This window comes from Oncorhynchus mykiss, chromosome 13, assembly GCF_057628025.1.
Source record: "Oncorhynchus mykiss isolate SJ-2025 chromosome 13, ASM5762802v1, whole genome shotgun sequence".
Lineage (NCBI taxonomy): Eukaryota > Metazoa > Chordata > Actinopteri > Salmoniformes > Salmonidae > Oncorhynchus > Oncorhynchus mykiss.
The window spans coordinates 46,849,450-46,861,043 of record NC_143034.1 but is presented as its reverse complement, the minus strand read 5'-3'; the positions used below and the strand labels follow the sequence as shown (position 1 = coordinate 46,861,043).

Genomic DNA, 11,594 nt, shown 5'->3' with positions numbered 1-11,594 from the left:
AGCAAATGTTCCTAGTGAACCACCCAGGAACAACCGCCTAAATAACATGGGAGAATGACTGTGTGACAGGTGACCGTCTCACCTCCTGGCCCAAATGGCCTGGTGAAACATGGCAGACACAGAATGCAGACATTCAAAACGACAACAAAAACAAATCAACTCAACAATGTGTGAATTCAAGCTGCACTGTTATTCCTACACCCTTGCCTCCACCACCATAAAAAATCTGAACATTCCAGAAAAAACAACAACAACAAAACAACCAATCACTGACAACAATTCAATATTTGGAAAGACAATAGGCTGCACAGGATCTAAACTGCATTATGATGAGAGTCACAGCATTCTCCCCCGATTTACAATAGAATAGTATGGGCATTGTCTTGACCGAAGCCGTTCCCTCCTTCCTTAATCTAAATTCTCATACACCTCTCTCTTCTTGACATCCCGAAAGAGCTTAATTCCCACGATGCATCCCACTAACTGATAAAAAAATTATAATAACACAGTAAGTACAAGGATGCAACATGTGACCTAAGTAGGACACCTGATATGTTGTTTTACCTCTATGAGACACAGTATGATGCAGGCGGCACCCAGCCACACCAGGTTCCTCTTCAGGGACTCTTTGAACACCTGCACAAAGCCCTGGAGGGACCACACACACACACACACACACACACACACACACACACACACACACACAGTTTTGTGAAACCTCCCTTCCTGTGACTAAATGAGCTGTTAATGAACTGTCTGTCCTCCGGGGGCCACAGTGTCTACAGTCAGTCACTCAGAGAACCAGCTGATATAAATTGACCGTGTTTAACTTTATCCCCTCAAGCCCCTGCTCGTCTTACTTGCTGGATTGCTGACCTCCAGGATCTGAGCTAAGCATGACTAAAAGCGTGTTATTATAGGTTTTAGTGAAAAGACTCAGGGCATTTTAGATAAAGCCTCATTACTCTTTAGGGCCCTTAAAACCTCTCATCATTGTCACAGCAATTCCCATGTAGGGAATCATGATCACCTTTCTGTTAACCTCATCTAAGGCCTTTGTAACCCCCTCGCCCTTCCCTGTGCTGGTTAACATTGACCCTCTGGTAGATGTTGTCTGTGGTGACGACATTCACACAGGCCACAGAATCCGCATGGCAACAGGAGTGTGGCACAAAACTAATATTCTCATGAGAGCCCTGCAGGAGCCAGTCAGTGTAGTTCTCTGCACCACAACAACGGAACTGAAACACACGTAAACAAACTTTGATAGTGTATCTCACAGAGGCCATTCCCCTGGTAAGGAGTGAATAGCACGCTACTCACTGCATGTTGTAGGTCATCGATGGCAACCTTATCCCTGGGGCTGTGCTGCATGATCGCCTCGTTAACTTTCAGGGTGATCCTTCTCTCCACCTGCAGAGGGTGCAGAGGACACAAAAAGCATTTTCACCCTTGTCAATCAAGCAATACTAGTTGAATTCCCTGGAAAACATACAGTCTGCAGTAGATTGAGACAGCTGGGCAAAGAGTCATATTTACCTGGTTTCTGAAGACATAGAAAAGAATCCCAGACACTATCTGCAGACTGAGGATCAGCATTAGGAAGTGTGTGAACTACAGAGTACAAACAACCAAGATGTTACTCTCCAAAAGCAAAAGGCAAATGTGGCAGACAGGTTATGATTTAGTATGTGAAGATGGAACACGGCATATTGACTGTTCTCCAAAACATAAAGCCCCATATCTCACTTTGCACCAATCCAAGGATCTGCACCAATCCAAGGAGCAGACGGCTGTCAGACCACGCCCCAATGCTACCCAGGAAGGCCAGCAGGGAGACTATGATGCCCACCACTATGAGGAGGATGGAGGTGTGAGACAGGCCCTGGGATATGTGGGTGAAAGACTCCATTTCTGTGTAGGTTGGCCCCGACCAGGTCCAGGGCCAGCCAGACACCTGGTGGAACATTAACACATGCCATATAAATCACAGGTTAGTCAAACAACTGTAGTTTTCTCAATATAACCTTTAAACCTTTTTAATGGTTCACTCTAGAGCAATTGGAGTAAGCCAGGCACATATGAGTCAGCGGTCTAAATACCAGAGCACCTGCCCAAATTTGTTTTATGAAAGTGTCCAGGACAGGTAGTGGTGTATATTTGTGCGTGTAAGAGGTTAATTTTTTAAAACATTTATTTAACGAGGCAAGTCAGTTAAGAACAAATTATTATTTTGGCCTAGTGGATTAACTGCCTGTTCAGGGGCAGAACAACAGAACACCTTGTCAGCTCTGGGATTTGAACTTGCAAACTTCCGGTTACTAGTCCAACACGCTAACCACTAGGCTACCCTGCCGCCCCAGATTAGAGTGTTTAGGAGGATAAAGAAGAACTTAACCATTCTTCAGAAATATTTTCTTCCAAACTGAAAAGTATACAGGAATTTTGAAGTCCACGTTCGATATTTCTAATTTTATAGTCACTTCTCGATATTTGTACAACTTTGCCTATACCTATATATTTTTCTGTACTATATCAGTTCGGCTAGGTACACGGGAACATTTTGGACTTCTTTGAATCGTTTTGACCAATATGCAGATCTAACTCTCCTGAAATTTGTACAAACACCTGGAATTCTTGAATAGGCGGCTCAATTAACACAGCATTTCTATAGCTCCAAATGTCTATATTACTTGTCAGAGCGAGAGAGACGCAAAATAAGTTATCAGCAACACGATTTGGATCAAGCAAGTGGACTGTATCAGCTAGGCCTATCCTTGAAATGATCCGGTTGACATCACTACAATGAACTGTAAAACATACTGGATATGATGGGGGTAGTTTCATGAGTTCACCCAGTTGTTGGGATACTGTAACCCTGTTACATGTCAGAGAGAGCTGAGTCTCGAGATGTTGATCTAATTGAATTGAATAGAAATAGAAGCAAACGGGAGCTGGGAAGGGTATTCAGGGTTCCCCTCGCTCTCGTTTTTTCTCGGACTGTTATTTATGACGGACTTGTTTTTGTCAACGGTCCAACACTCGGACTGTCGAAACAAACAGTTTAGACCGGGTAAAGTTGACCCTAGACGTTGATCTTGGGCCAGTTTCGCATTTCCCCTACTAATGATTAATGTTAGGACTGGGGAAGGGGGAGCTGTTGATCCTACACCAGCCACGTACTGAGCGATGCAAAGAGCTTTTAAACAGTTTCACCCGGCAGTAAGTAAATCTGACTAAAACGGCAGAAAATAGCCGTACGAGATGCGGTGCGTCATTGTTGCTACTTGGGTCACAGTTGTTGCGCGTCATATTCCACACACACGGAGCAGTACTATTGGTTACATTTACACTTCGAAATTCCATCCTTTGTCCATTTGGTACATGGTGGAATTCGGGATCAGAGGCCCTGCCACCTCTGGTGCCTGAGGCTTGGCTCTTTTTCCATCTCTGGCCTATGGCCTATTGAGGATCATGCTCTTTTAAGAGGTTGGTTAAATCTATTTATTGTTTAACAATAATCTCCCTTGTTCCACAATAACATATTCGTTTACCATCTCCAAACATGTCTTCAAAGTATTATTTTGGTAAATTCAGGAATTTGTTTGGTAGTGGTATTGGGTTATGTGAGATTTTAATAAATGAGACCCCCCCCCCCCTCTTGTTTTACACCCATCTGACTGGATCCACCACCACTGTCTGGGTTACCAACTCAGTTCTTGATGCCTTCTTGCTTCATACCTATTCTCCAAGGGCACCACCTGAAGCCTTCCAGTTTAATATAGGCCTATCACTTTTTTAGTCCAGCCCTGAGAGGCAGGTGCAGCGTGACTTTTATTCTGCCAAGCAGTCATATCATCAAACAATGGAGGAAGACTGGAGCTGGAAAGAGGCAAGTCAAGTCACATACACCTGTAGGGCATGATAAATCACAAAGCTATGTAATAAGGATACAGTCACCATGATGTTTTCTACGTAATATCTCAATACCTTATTCTGGTATGGTTCTTACATTTACTTCTATCACCCATCTCCCTCGGCTATATTGATATATCAATGTTGTGTTTGGGTACATTTGACCAGTTGTGGAAAAGTACTCAATTGTCATACTTGTGTAAAAGTAAAGATAAACTTAATAGAAAATGACTCAAGTAAAAGTGAAAGTCACCCAGTAAAATACTACTTGAGTAAAAGTCTAAAAGTATTTGGTTTTAAATATACTTAAGTGTCAAAAGTAAATGTAATTGCTCAAATATACTTAAGTATCAAAAGTAAAAGTATACATCGCTTCAAATTCCTTATAGTAAGCAAACCAGACGGCACCATTTTTGTTTTTAATTTTTTTAATTTACGGACAGCAAGGCGCACTCTCCAACACTCAGACATCATTTACAAACCAAGCATGTGTTTAATGAGTTCAGAAGCATTAGGGATGACCAGGCATGTTCTCTTGATAAGTGTGTGAATTAGACCATTTTCCTGTCCTGCTAAGCATTCAAAATGTAACGAGTACTTTAAGGTTTTAGGGAAAATGTATGGAGTAAAAAGCACATTATTTTCTTTAGGAATGTAGAGAAGTAAAAGTTGTCAAAAATATAAAGTACATTTACCTCAAAAAATGACATAGTATGTTCAAGTATTTTTACTTCAGTACTTTACACCACTGAGGTTTACTTTGCTAGTGACATTTATTGAAGGGGTTTGTTCTCTCAGGAGACCCAGAAGAAGGTGTCAAGGTTCCTAGTGAAGCTGAGGCTGAAGAATCCTTTGCAGATTACTGATAACAGGTACAGTTCGGAGTCAGAGCGAGCTAACGCTGAAGTTCGCCAGGGGGCAGTCATGCAGTCTTCAGTAGAGGGCAAAGCTCTCCGCAGCGCGCAAGGAATTATCCATAATAACTCACCTCAGCACTCCCCACCCACTGGCACTGATAAGAGTTGCAGAGGGGCAGAGGGATCTACATCCCCAGATAACATTGACAGCGACAGGAAGAAGATCAAGTTCCCACTCCTCTTCACCAAGACAGCCGTGGCTGGGACCACCACCAACCCCCTTCTCACTGAGAATGACCGGCCCAGCGGGAAGCTTTCTGCCAAGGCAGAAAAGGCCCATAAGACTGTGATGGTGGCCGGTATCCCAGAGGAGATTGGTGTTGGAGCTAAGGTCATGCAGAAGACCTTACCGGCCATATCCAAGTTCAGCTGGTCACGGCCCAGTCCAAGTGAAGAAGATGACAAAGTCCAGGGCAAAGTCGAAGACTTCCGCAAGACCAAACTAGGTGAACAGAAAGAAGATAACGTCCCGCCAATAGCCAAAGAACCCCGGAGAAAAGGGTCCTCCCATGGAGCAGAGCAAGGTAGAGGCAGGGACTATAGCAGGAGGAAGGCGCCCCTCTCCTACAACATACAGCACAGACTCAACCAAGCCATGACAGATTCAGACAGACTCAAAGCTAGAGAGATCACCAAGAGAAGCGGAACCATCCCCTGCGAGAATCTCCAGCAAAGGCCCAACCGACAGAAGCCAGAGTTGGAGCGATTCAAACCCAGGGATATCACCAAGAAGAGGGCCATCATTCCATGTGATGAGCTGCAGCAAAGGCCCCATCAGCCAATGCCAAAGCCAGATAAAGCTGCCCTGGTTAAACTCCCAGCGATTCCACGGTGGACGGGCTCCATCTCATATGAGGAGTACCAGAAGCTGAACCAGAAGATGCCAGACAACACCATCAACACAGAGGACCTGGAGGAGTTCTTAAACTCACTGTCAGTACCTGCCCTCTGCTCCATACTTACCATTCATACCTATTCTGTTCCCCACAAATGTCACCGTTATCCCCTAACACCACTATCTGCTTGTGCCTGTTTGCCTGTAGGGGCATTACTCATATTGAAGACCTGGCAACTACGGTGCCTGACGATCCCCTGATCGATGCCCAGTCTGATGGTAAGTAGCATGCATACTGTTAGCCTGTCTTATATTGTCAACTAATATTACCTACCAATACAAACATTTTTTGTAATGAATTAATTGACGATCTTCTATTGTACATGCATTTTGAAGTTATGTTATGATCTTCTGTTGAATCTGACAATTAATCTTAATGGTTGTACAGTCGTCTCAAATAAAACTGTGAAGGACCTCGGCGTTACTCTGGACCCTGATCTCTCTTTTGAAGAACATATCAAGACCATTTCAAGGACAGCTTTTTTCCATCTACGTAACATTGCAAAAATCAGAAACTTTCTGTCCAAAAATGATGCAGAAAAATTAATCCATGCTTTTGTCACTTCTAGGTTAGACTACTGCAATGCTCTACTTTCCGGCTACCCGGATAAAGCACTAAATAAACTTCAGTTAGTGCTAAATACGGCTGCTAGAATCCTGACTAGAACCAAAAAAATTGATCATATTACTCCAGTGCTAGCCTCTCTACACTGGCTTCCTGTCAAAGCAAGGGCTGATTTCAAGGTTTTACTGCTAACCTACAAAGCATTACATGGGCTTGCTCCTACCTATCTCTCTGATTTGGTCCTGCCGTACATACCTACACGTACGCTACGGTCACAAGACGCAGGCCTCCTAATTGTCCCTAGAATTTCTAAGCAAACAGCTGGAGGCAGGGCTTTCTCCTATAGAGCTCCATTTTTATGGAACGGTCTGCCTACCCATGTCAGAGACGCAAACTCGGTCTCAACCTTTAAGTCTCTACTGAAGACTCATCTCTTCAGTGGGTCATATGATTGAGTGTAGTCTGGCCCAGGAGTGGGAGGGTGAACGGAAAGGCTCTGGAGCAACGAACCGCCCTTGCTGTCTCTGCCTGGCCGGTTCCCCTCTTTCCACTGGGATTCTCTGCCTCTAACCCTATTACAGGGGCTGGGTCACTGGCTTACTGGGGCTCTCTCATGCTGTCCCTGGAGGGGGTGCGTCACCTGAGTGGGTTGAGTCACTGATGTGGTCCCCCCCCCCCTTGGGTTGTGCCGTGGCGGAGGTCTTTGTGGGCTATACTCAGCCTTGTCTCAGGATGGTAAGTTGGTGGTTGAAGATATCCCTCTAGTGGTGTGGGGGCTGTGCTTTGGCAAAGTGGGTGGGGTTATATCCTTCCTGTTTGGCCCTGTCTGGGGGTGTCCTCGGAGTGGGCCACAGTGTCTCCTGACCCCTCCTGTCTCAGCCTCCAGTATTTATGCTGCAGTAGTAGTTTATGTGTCGGGGGGCTAGGGTCAGTTTGTTATATCTGGAGTACTTCTCCTGTCCTATTCGGTGTCCTGTGTGAATCTAGGTGTGCGTTCTCTAATTCTCTCCTTCTCTAATTCTCTCCTTCTCTCTTTCTCTCTCTCGGAGGACCTGAGCCCTAGGACCATGCCCCAGGACTACCTGACATGATGACTCCTTGCTGTCCCCAGTCCACCTGGCTGTGCTGCTGCTCCAGTTTCAACTGTTCTGCCTTAATATTATTCGACCATGCTGGTCATTTATGAACATTTGAACATCTTGGCCATGTTCTGTTATAATCTCCACCCGGCACAGCCAGAAGAGGACTGGCCATCCCACATATGCTCTCTCTAATTCTCTCTTTCTTTCTCTCTCTCGGAGGACCTGAGCCCTAGGACCATGCCCCAGGAATACCTGACATGATGACTCCTTGCTGTCCCCAGTCCACCTGACTGTGCTGCTGCTCCAGTTTCAACTGTTCTGCCTTATTATTATTCGACCATGCTGGTCATTTATGAACATTTGAACATCTTGACCATGTTTTGTTATAATCTCCACCCGGCACTGCCAGAAGAGGACTGGCCACCCCACATAGCCTGGTTCCTCTCTAGGTTTCTTCCTAGGTTTTGGCCTTTCTAGGGAGTTTTTCCTAGCCACCGTGCTTCTACACCTGCATTGCTTGCTGTTTGGGGTTTTAGGCTGGGTTTCTGTACAGCACTTTGAGATATCAGCTGATGTACGAAGGGCTATATAAATAAATTTGATTTGATTTGATTTGATTTTGATTTATGTTATGGGCAACAATCATATCTATTGTCTTTTCTGCCCCATGTAGCCTTCAAAGAAGTCTTTGAGCAGTTTGCAAAGAACAGCGATGGCTCTCTCAACGAGGAGGGCCTGGCGTCCACGCTGGACAGAGTGGGTATCAGTATCAGCCCAAAGGAGGTGAAGAAAGCCCTGCAGAAGGCTGACTACGACGGTATGTTTCTGCCTCAGTATCTGGAATTACCCCAAAATATAATAACGTGCTTTCCATCACAAACATGTTAGAACAGAATACATACAAATTGTTTGTGTCCCAAAATGACCCCCTGTTCCCTATATAGGGCGTGACATTTGTACCCATATAGGGCTCTGGTCAAAAGTAGTGCAAAAAAGTATAGATTGCCATTTGGGGTGCAGCCATACACATTCCCTTAGTTGACAGGCTGGCTGTTTTTGTTTCTTGGCTTCAGAGGACGGAGAGGTGGGGTTTCAAGATTTCCTGCATGTGATGGCGGACAGCCAGCGCTTCTCCAAGTGCTTGAAAGGTGAAGATCCCCAACTAATTTATTTTATTTGACCTTTATTTAACTAGGCAAGTCAGTTAAGAACAAATTCTTATTTTCAATGACGGCCTAGGAACAGTGGGTTAACTGCCTGTTCAGGGGCAGAACGACAGATTTGTACCTTGTCAGCTCGGGGATTTGAACTTGCAACCTTTTGGTTACTAGTCCAACTCTCTAACCACTAGGCTTCCCTGCCGCCCCGACTAAGATGTTGCCTTCACTAAACTTATCTGGATTCACATGTAAATATGAACATACGACTCACAGAGCTGCCATAGCGCTTGTGAGACTGTATTAAGATGGTGCTTACTGTCCTCTCTCTCACTCCTTTCTGAGCTGAAGGAGCGGACCCATCCCAGTCTGTTGAGGTGTGTGAGACAGTGTTTTACAAGGCCCTGACCAGGATGCTGGCTGCTGGTATCCTGTCCAGTGGTACTACAACGGAGATCGTACAGTAAGCCATTCTAAGTCATGCTACTTTCTTCTCGTGTATGAATAGCCGGCCGACATCATGTGAAGCTACACATGAGTGTGTACTAACTGGATGTCGTCAAAGATTATGTAGGGTTAACAAGACATTTTCAGGGATAAAACAAAGAAACAACTTTTCATTGCAGTGTCTTATGAATTTTCAGTAAACGTTATCTGTTTACACAGAAATAATACATTCTTGTGGTCAGCTGTGTCAGCCATATTTGACTGTCCCCTACCTCTGACCAGGTACTACCATAAAAAGACTCTGAGGCTGATCCGGCGGGCCGTGCGACCAGACAGGGAGGACGGGGACCATGTTCTCACCTACTACACCAAGGGAGCTCATCTCATAGGCCTGAAGAGTAAGCAGCTCCTCAAGTACATCCAGCCAGTGGGTGAGCGAACACATGATAACACCCAGCACATACAGTACTCCTTTCTCCCTCATCCCTATATTCATATTGAACTGCTTCAGCTTTCATACTCTCCTAGTCAAATTTATATTGATTGGCAGAGGAGTGATGAGGGACTGTTGTTGTTTTGATGTGCAGAGACAATTGCCCAGAGCCAGAAGGTGAAGGATAGCCCGTACTTGAGGTGTCCCAGCCTGAACGTGGCCTACACCTCCTGGGACCCCTGGCGCATGACCCTGAACCCTGCGCAGAGGGCCAAAATGGGCCGCGTGAAGTCTGTCAAGACCTGGAAGACCGCTGAGATCGAGGATCGCATCAGACAAGTAATTTTCGAAAACATATGGAATTATGTGAGGAAATATAGAAAGGCAGCGAAAATATGTTTGCTAATCTTCTTGTATTTGTACCAGCTGTCAATCAAGCACCCCGGGATGGAGAAAATGGAGATGATCACGCCTGTGAAGATGAAGGTGAACATGTCCATGAAGGAGAGGGACCACCTCACTTACAATGAGATCTACCAGATAAAGCAGATGGTAAGACGGGATTTGAACTGTATGTATGACAATATTGATGCAGTCGGTCCCACATTGAAGCTCTCTCTGTCTCCGTCTGTCCAGTCCAAGTCAAGTCTGAAGGAGTACCTGAAGGACCTGACCCAGCTGAAGCGCAGGGACATGTGGAACTCCTGGGGCTCCCTTCAGTGTTACTGCGCCCTCCACAGCCGAAAGGACTTCCCCAAAACCTTCACCACCTACTCCTGGTCCTGGAGCGGATGTCGCAACATGATGGAGACTGGAGACCTGGACGCTCCCTGTAGGTCCGCCCTACGCCCCCATGTAGCCAACCACTGGAGCCCATCGCCAGGAAGCGGCGTGCCTCGTCCAATCAGGGAGGCTAAAAAGAGAAGACCCTGGCGGCAACCCCGTTGACAGGAAGAGCTGTACACTGTAGAAAAGAGGAATAACACCAATAGCAATCATAACAATACTGATACGATCAATTACTTTAACCACAAAGATCCCAGCCACCCCCACTTCCTCTGACCACAGTCTCCACTCCCCCACCCCTCCTGATCCCAGTCTTCGACCAGAGCGGCTGTAGTTATGAGTGCAACAACCCCCCATGTTATGTGTACAAACAGGACCGGCCCCCTAGCTGATCTGTTGCTCTGGGCCTAACTTACATTAGCCCGCCCCTGAGGCCCCATGAGAGGGGGTGGGGGGGGGGGGGGTGGAGGAGAGAACATGCAGTGTCTCCCTGCTCAGCAGAAATAAACCCATCATCCCTGAAAAAAATAGCAGAATGAGTCAAACGAGTGTCACTGGTTTGTTTGAAAACTGCACCGTGCAAAAGTGAGGAGGAGGGATAGGTAGGGAGGGATCTGGGGTCGATCTGCATGAAACCATGAAGGGAACCTAAAGAGTGTTATGGAAAGGGGGAAGTGGCAGTGCTTTATATGTTAAATAGAGCTAAATATATAAATAAATATATGTTGCCTGGATGATGTGTCCAAACAGTTATTTCCAATAACTCCCACATCAAAGAGCCACTTCTCCACTCTAGACAACCCATATTAACATCAGTCTATGAATAAATCTAAGGGTCCTACAAGGCCAAGGCATGGAGCCTAGGAGGAGAGCCAGGACTACTCATCCCCTTGGCCTGCTCCAACTGGCTGGGTTACACTATAGTCTGCCGATTAAGTCCCTGACTGGACCAGGTCCTGATAGGGTCCTCAACCCTGATATCAGGCCCAATTGAGGAAGGGATCAGCACCGGTCTGATCCATTCATTATGAACAGTCTCAGTCTGATGTTAACCAGACATGCCTGAGCACACACACACACACACACAAACACAGCGTACGTTAGCCCTCCGCCTGGCTCCCATTAAGAAGATGACAGGTAATAAAATAAACCACAGTGAAACAGGGAGCTCTGTTGTTAAAGCTGTTGTGCTTGCATGTGTCTGTGCATTTGGCGACAGTGAAACTGTTTACTCAGACTACGAGTACTTGGCCTGATGGCCCCTGTCATCCTGTAAACCAGATGCTTGAGCAGTTTCCTTCTCCTCTCTCGTGTTTACTGTATGCTGAGACCAGAGAAGCGCTATTATGGCAAACACAACAGTTTGGGCTCAATATTTTCTCAGCTAATTGGATAGT

At 45.8% G+C, this 11,594-nt stretch overlaps 2 protein-coding genes across 3 annotated transcripts; one reads left to right on the top strand and one right to left on the bottom strand.

Moving 5' to 3' along the window:
• Window positions 1-1,043: 1,043 nt before the first annotated feature.
• LOC110485165 (CD63 antigen-like) lies at window positions 1,044-3,312 on the bottom strand. Its single transcript, XM_021556229.2, has 5 exons — window positions 3,262-3,312; window positions 1,775-1,957; window positions 1,540-1,614; window positions 1,324-1,413; window positions 1,044-1,241 (listed from the first exon to the last, which is right to left on the bottom strand). The coding sequence occupies exons 1-5, from the start codon at window positions 3,310-3,312 to the stop codon at window positions 1,044-1,046; spliced, it is 597 nt and encodes a 198-aa protein (XP_021411904.2).
• LOC110486268 (uncharacterized) lies at window positions 2,774-10,725 on the top strand. 2 transcript variants are annotated; one of them, XM_021557726.3, is made up of 11 exons: window positions 2,774-3,489; window positions 3,717-3,892; window positions 4,714-5,765; window positions 5,876-5,946; window positions 8,048-8,191; window positions 8,448-8,522; window positions 8,877-8,994; window positions 9,261-9,409; window positions 9,566-9,750; window positions 9,838-9,963; window positions 10,048-10,725. In XM_021557726.3, the coding sequence occupies exons 2-11, from the start codon at window positions 3,866-3,868 to the stop codon at window positions 10,357-10,359; spliced, it is 2,259 nt and encodes a 752-aa protein (XP_021413401.3). In that variant the 5' UTR covers window positions 2,774-3,489; window positions 3,717-3,865; the 3' UTR covers window positions 10,360-10,725. The 2 variants fall into 2 exon arrangements, with proteins under 2 accessions (XP_021413401.3, XP_090052459.1); XM_090196333.1 differs by lacking the exons at window positions 8,048-8,191; window positions 8,448-8,522; window positions 8,877-8,994; ... (2 more) ...; window positions 9,838-9,963; window positions 10,048-10,725 and adding an exon at window positions 7,342-7,986.
• Window positions 10,726-11,594: the final 869 nt, after the last annotated feature.

Coding starts and splice junctions, on each gene's coding strand:
- LOC110485165 (XM_021556229.2), bottom strand. CDS start 3,312: ATGACGCGCAACAACTGTGACCCAAGTAGCAACAATGACGCACCGCAT. Junction 1,958..3,261: donor ACAATGACGCACCGCATCTC/GTACGGCTATTT, acceptor ATGTTCCACCAG/GTGTCTGGCTGGCCCTGGAC. Junction 1,414..1,539: donor TCTATGTCTTCAGAAACCAG/GTAAATATGACT, acceptor CACCCTCTGCAG/GTGGAGAGAAGGATCACCCT.
- LOC110486268 (XM_021557726.3), top strand. CDS start 3,866: ATGGAGGAAGACTGGAGCTGGAAAGAG. Junction 8,192..8,447: donor GCAGAAGGCTGACTACGACG/GTATGTTTCTGC, acceptor TCTTGGCTTCAG/AGGACGGAGAGGTGGGGTTT. Junction 9,410..9,565: donor CAAGTACATCCAGCCAGTGG/GTGAGCGAACAC, acceptor TTTGATGTGCAG/AGACAATTGCCCAGAGCCAG.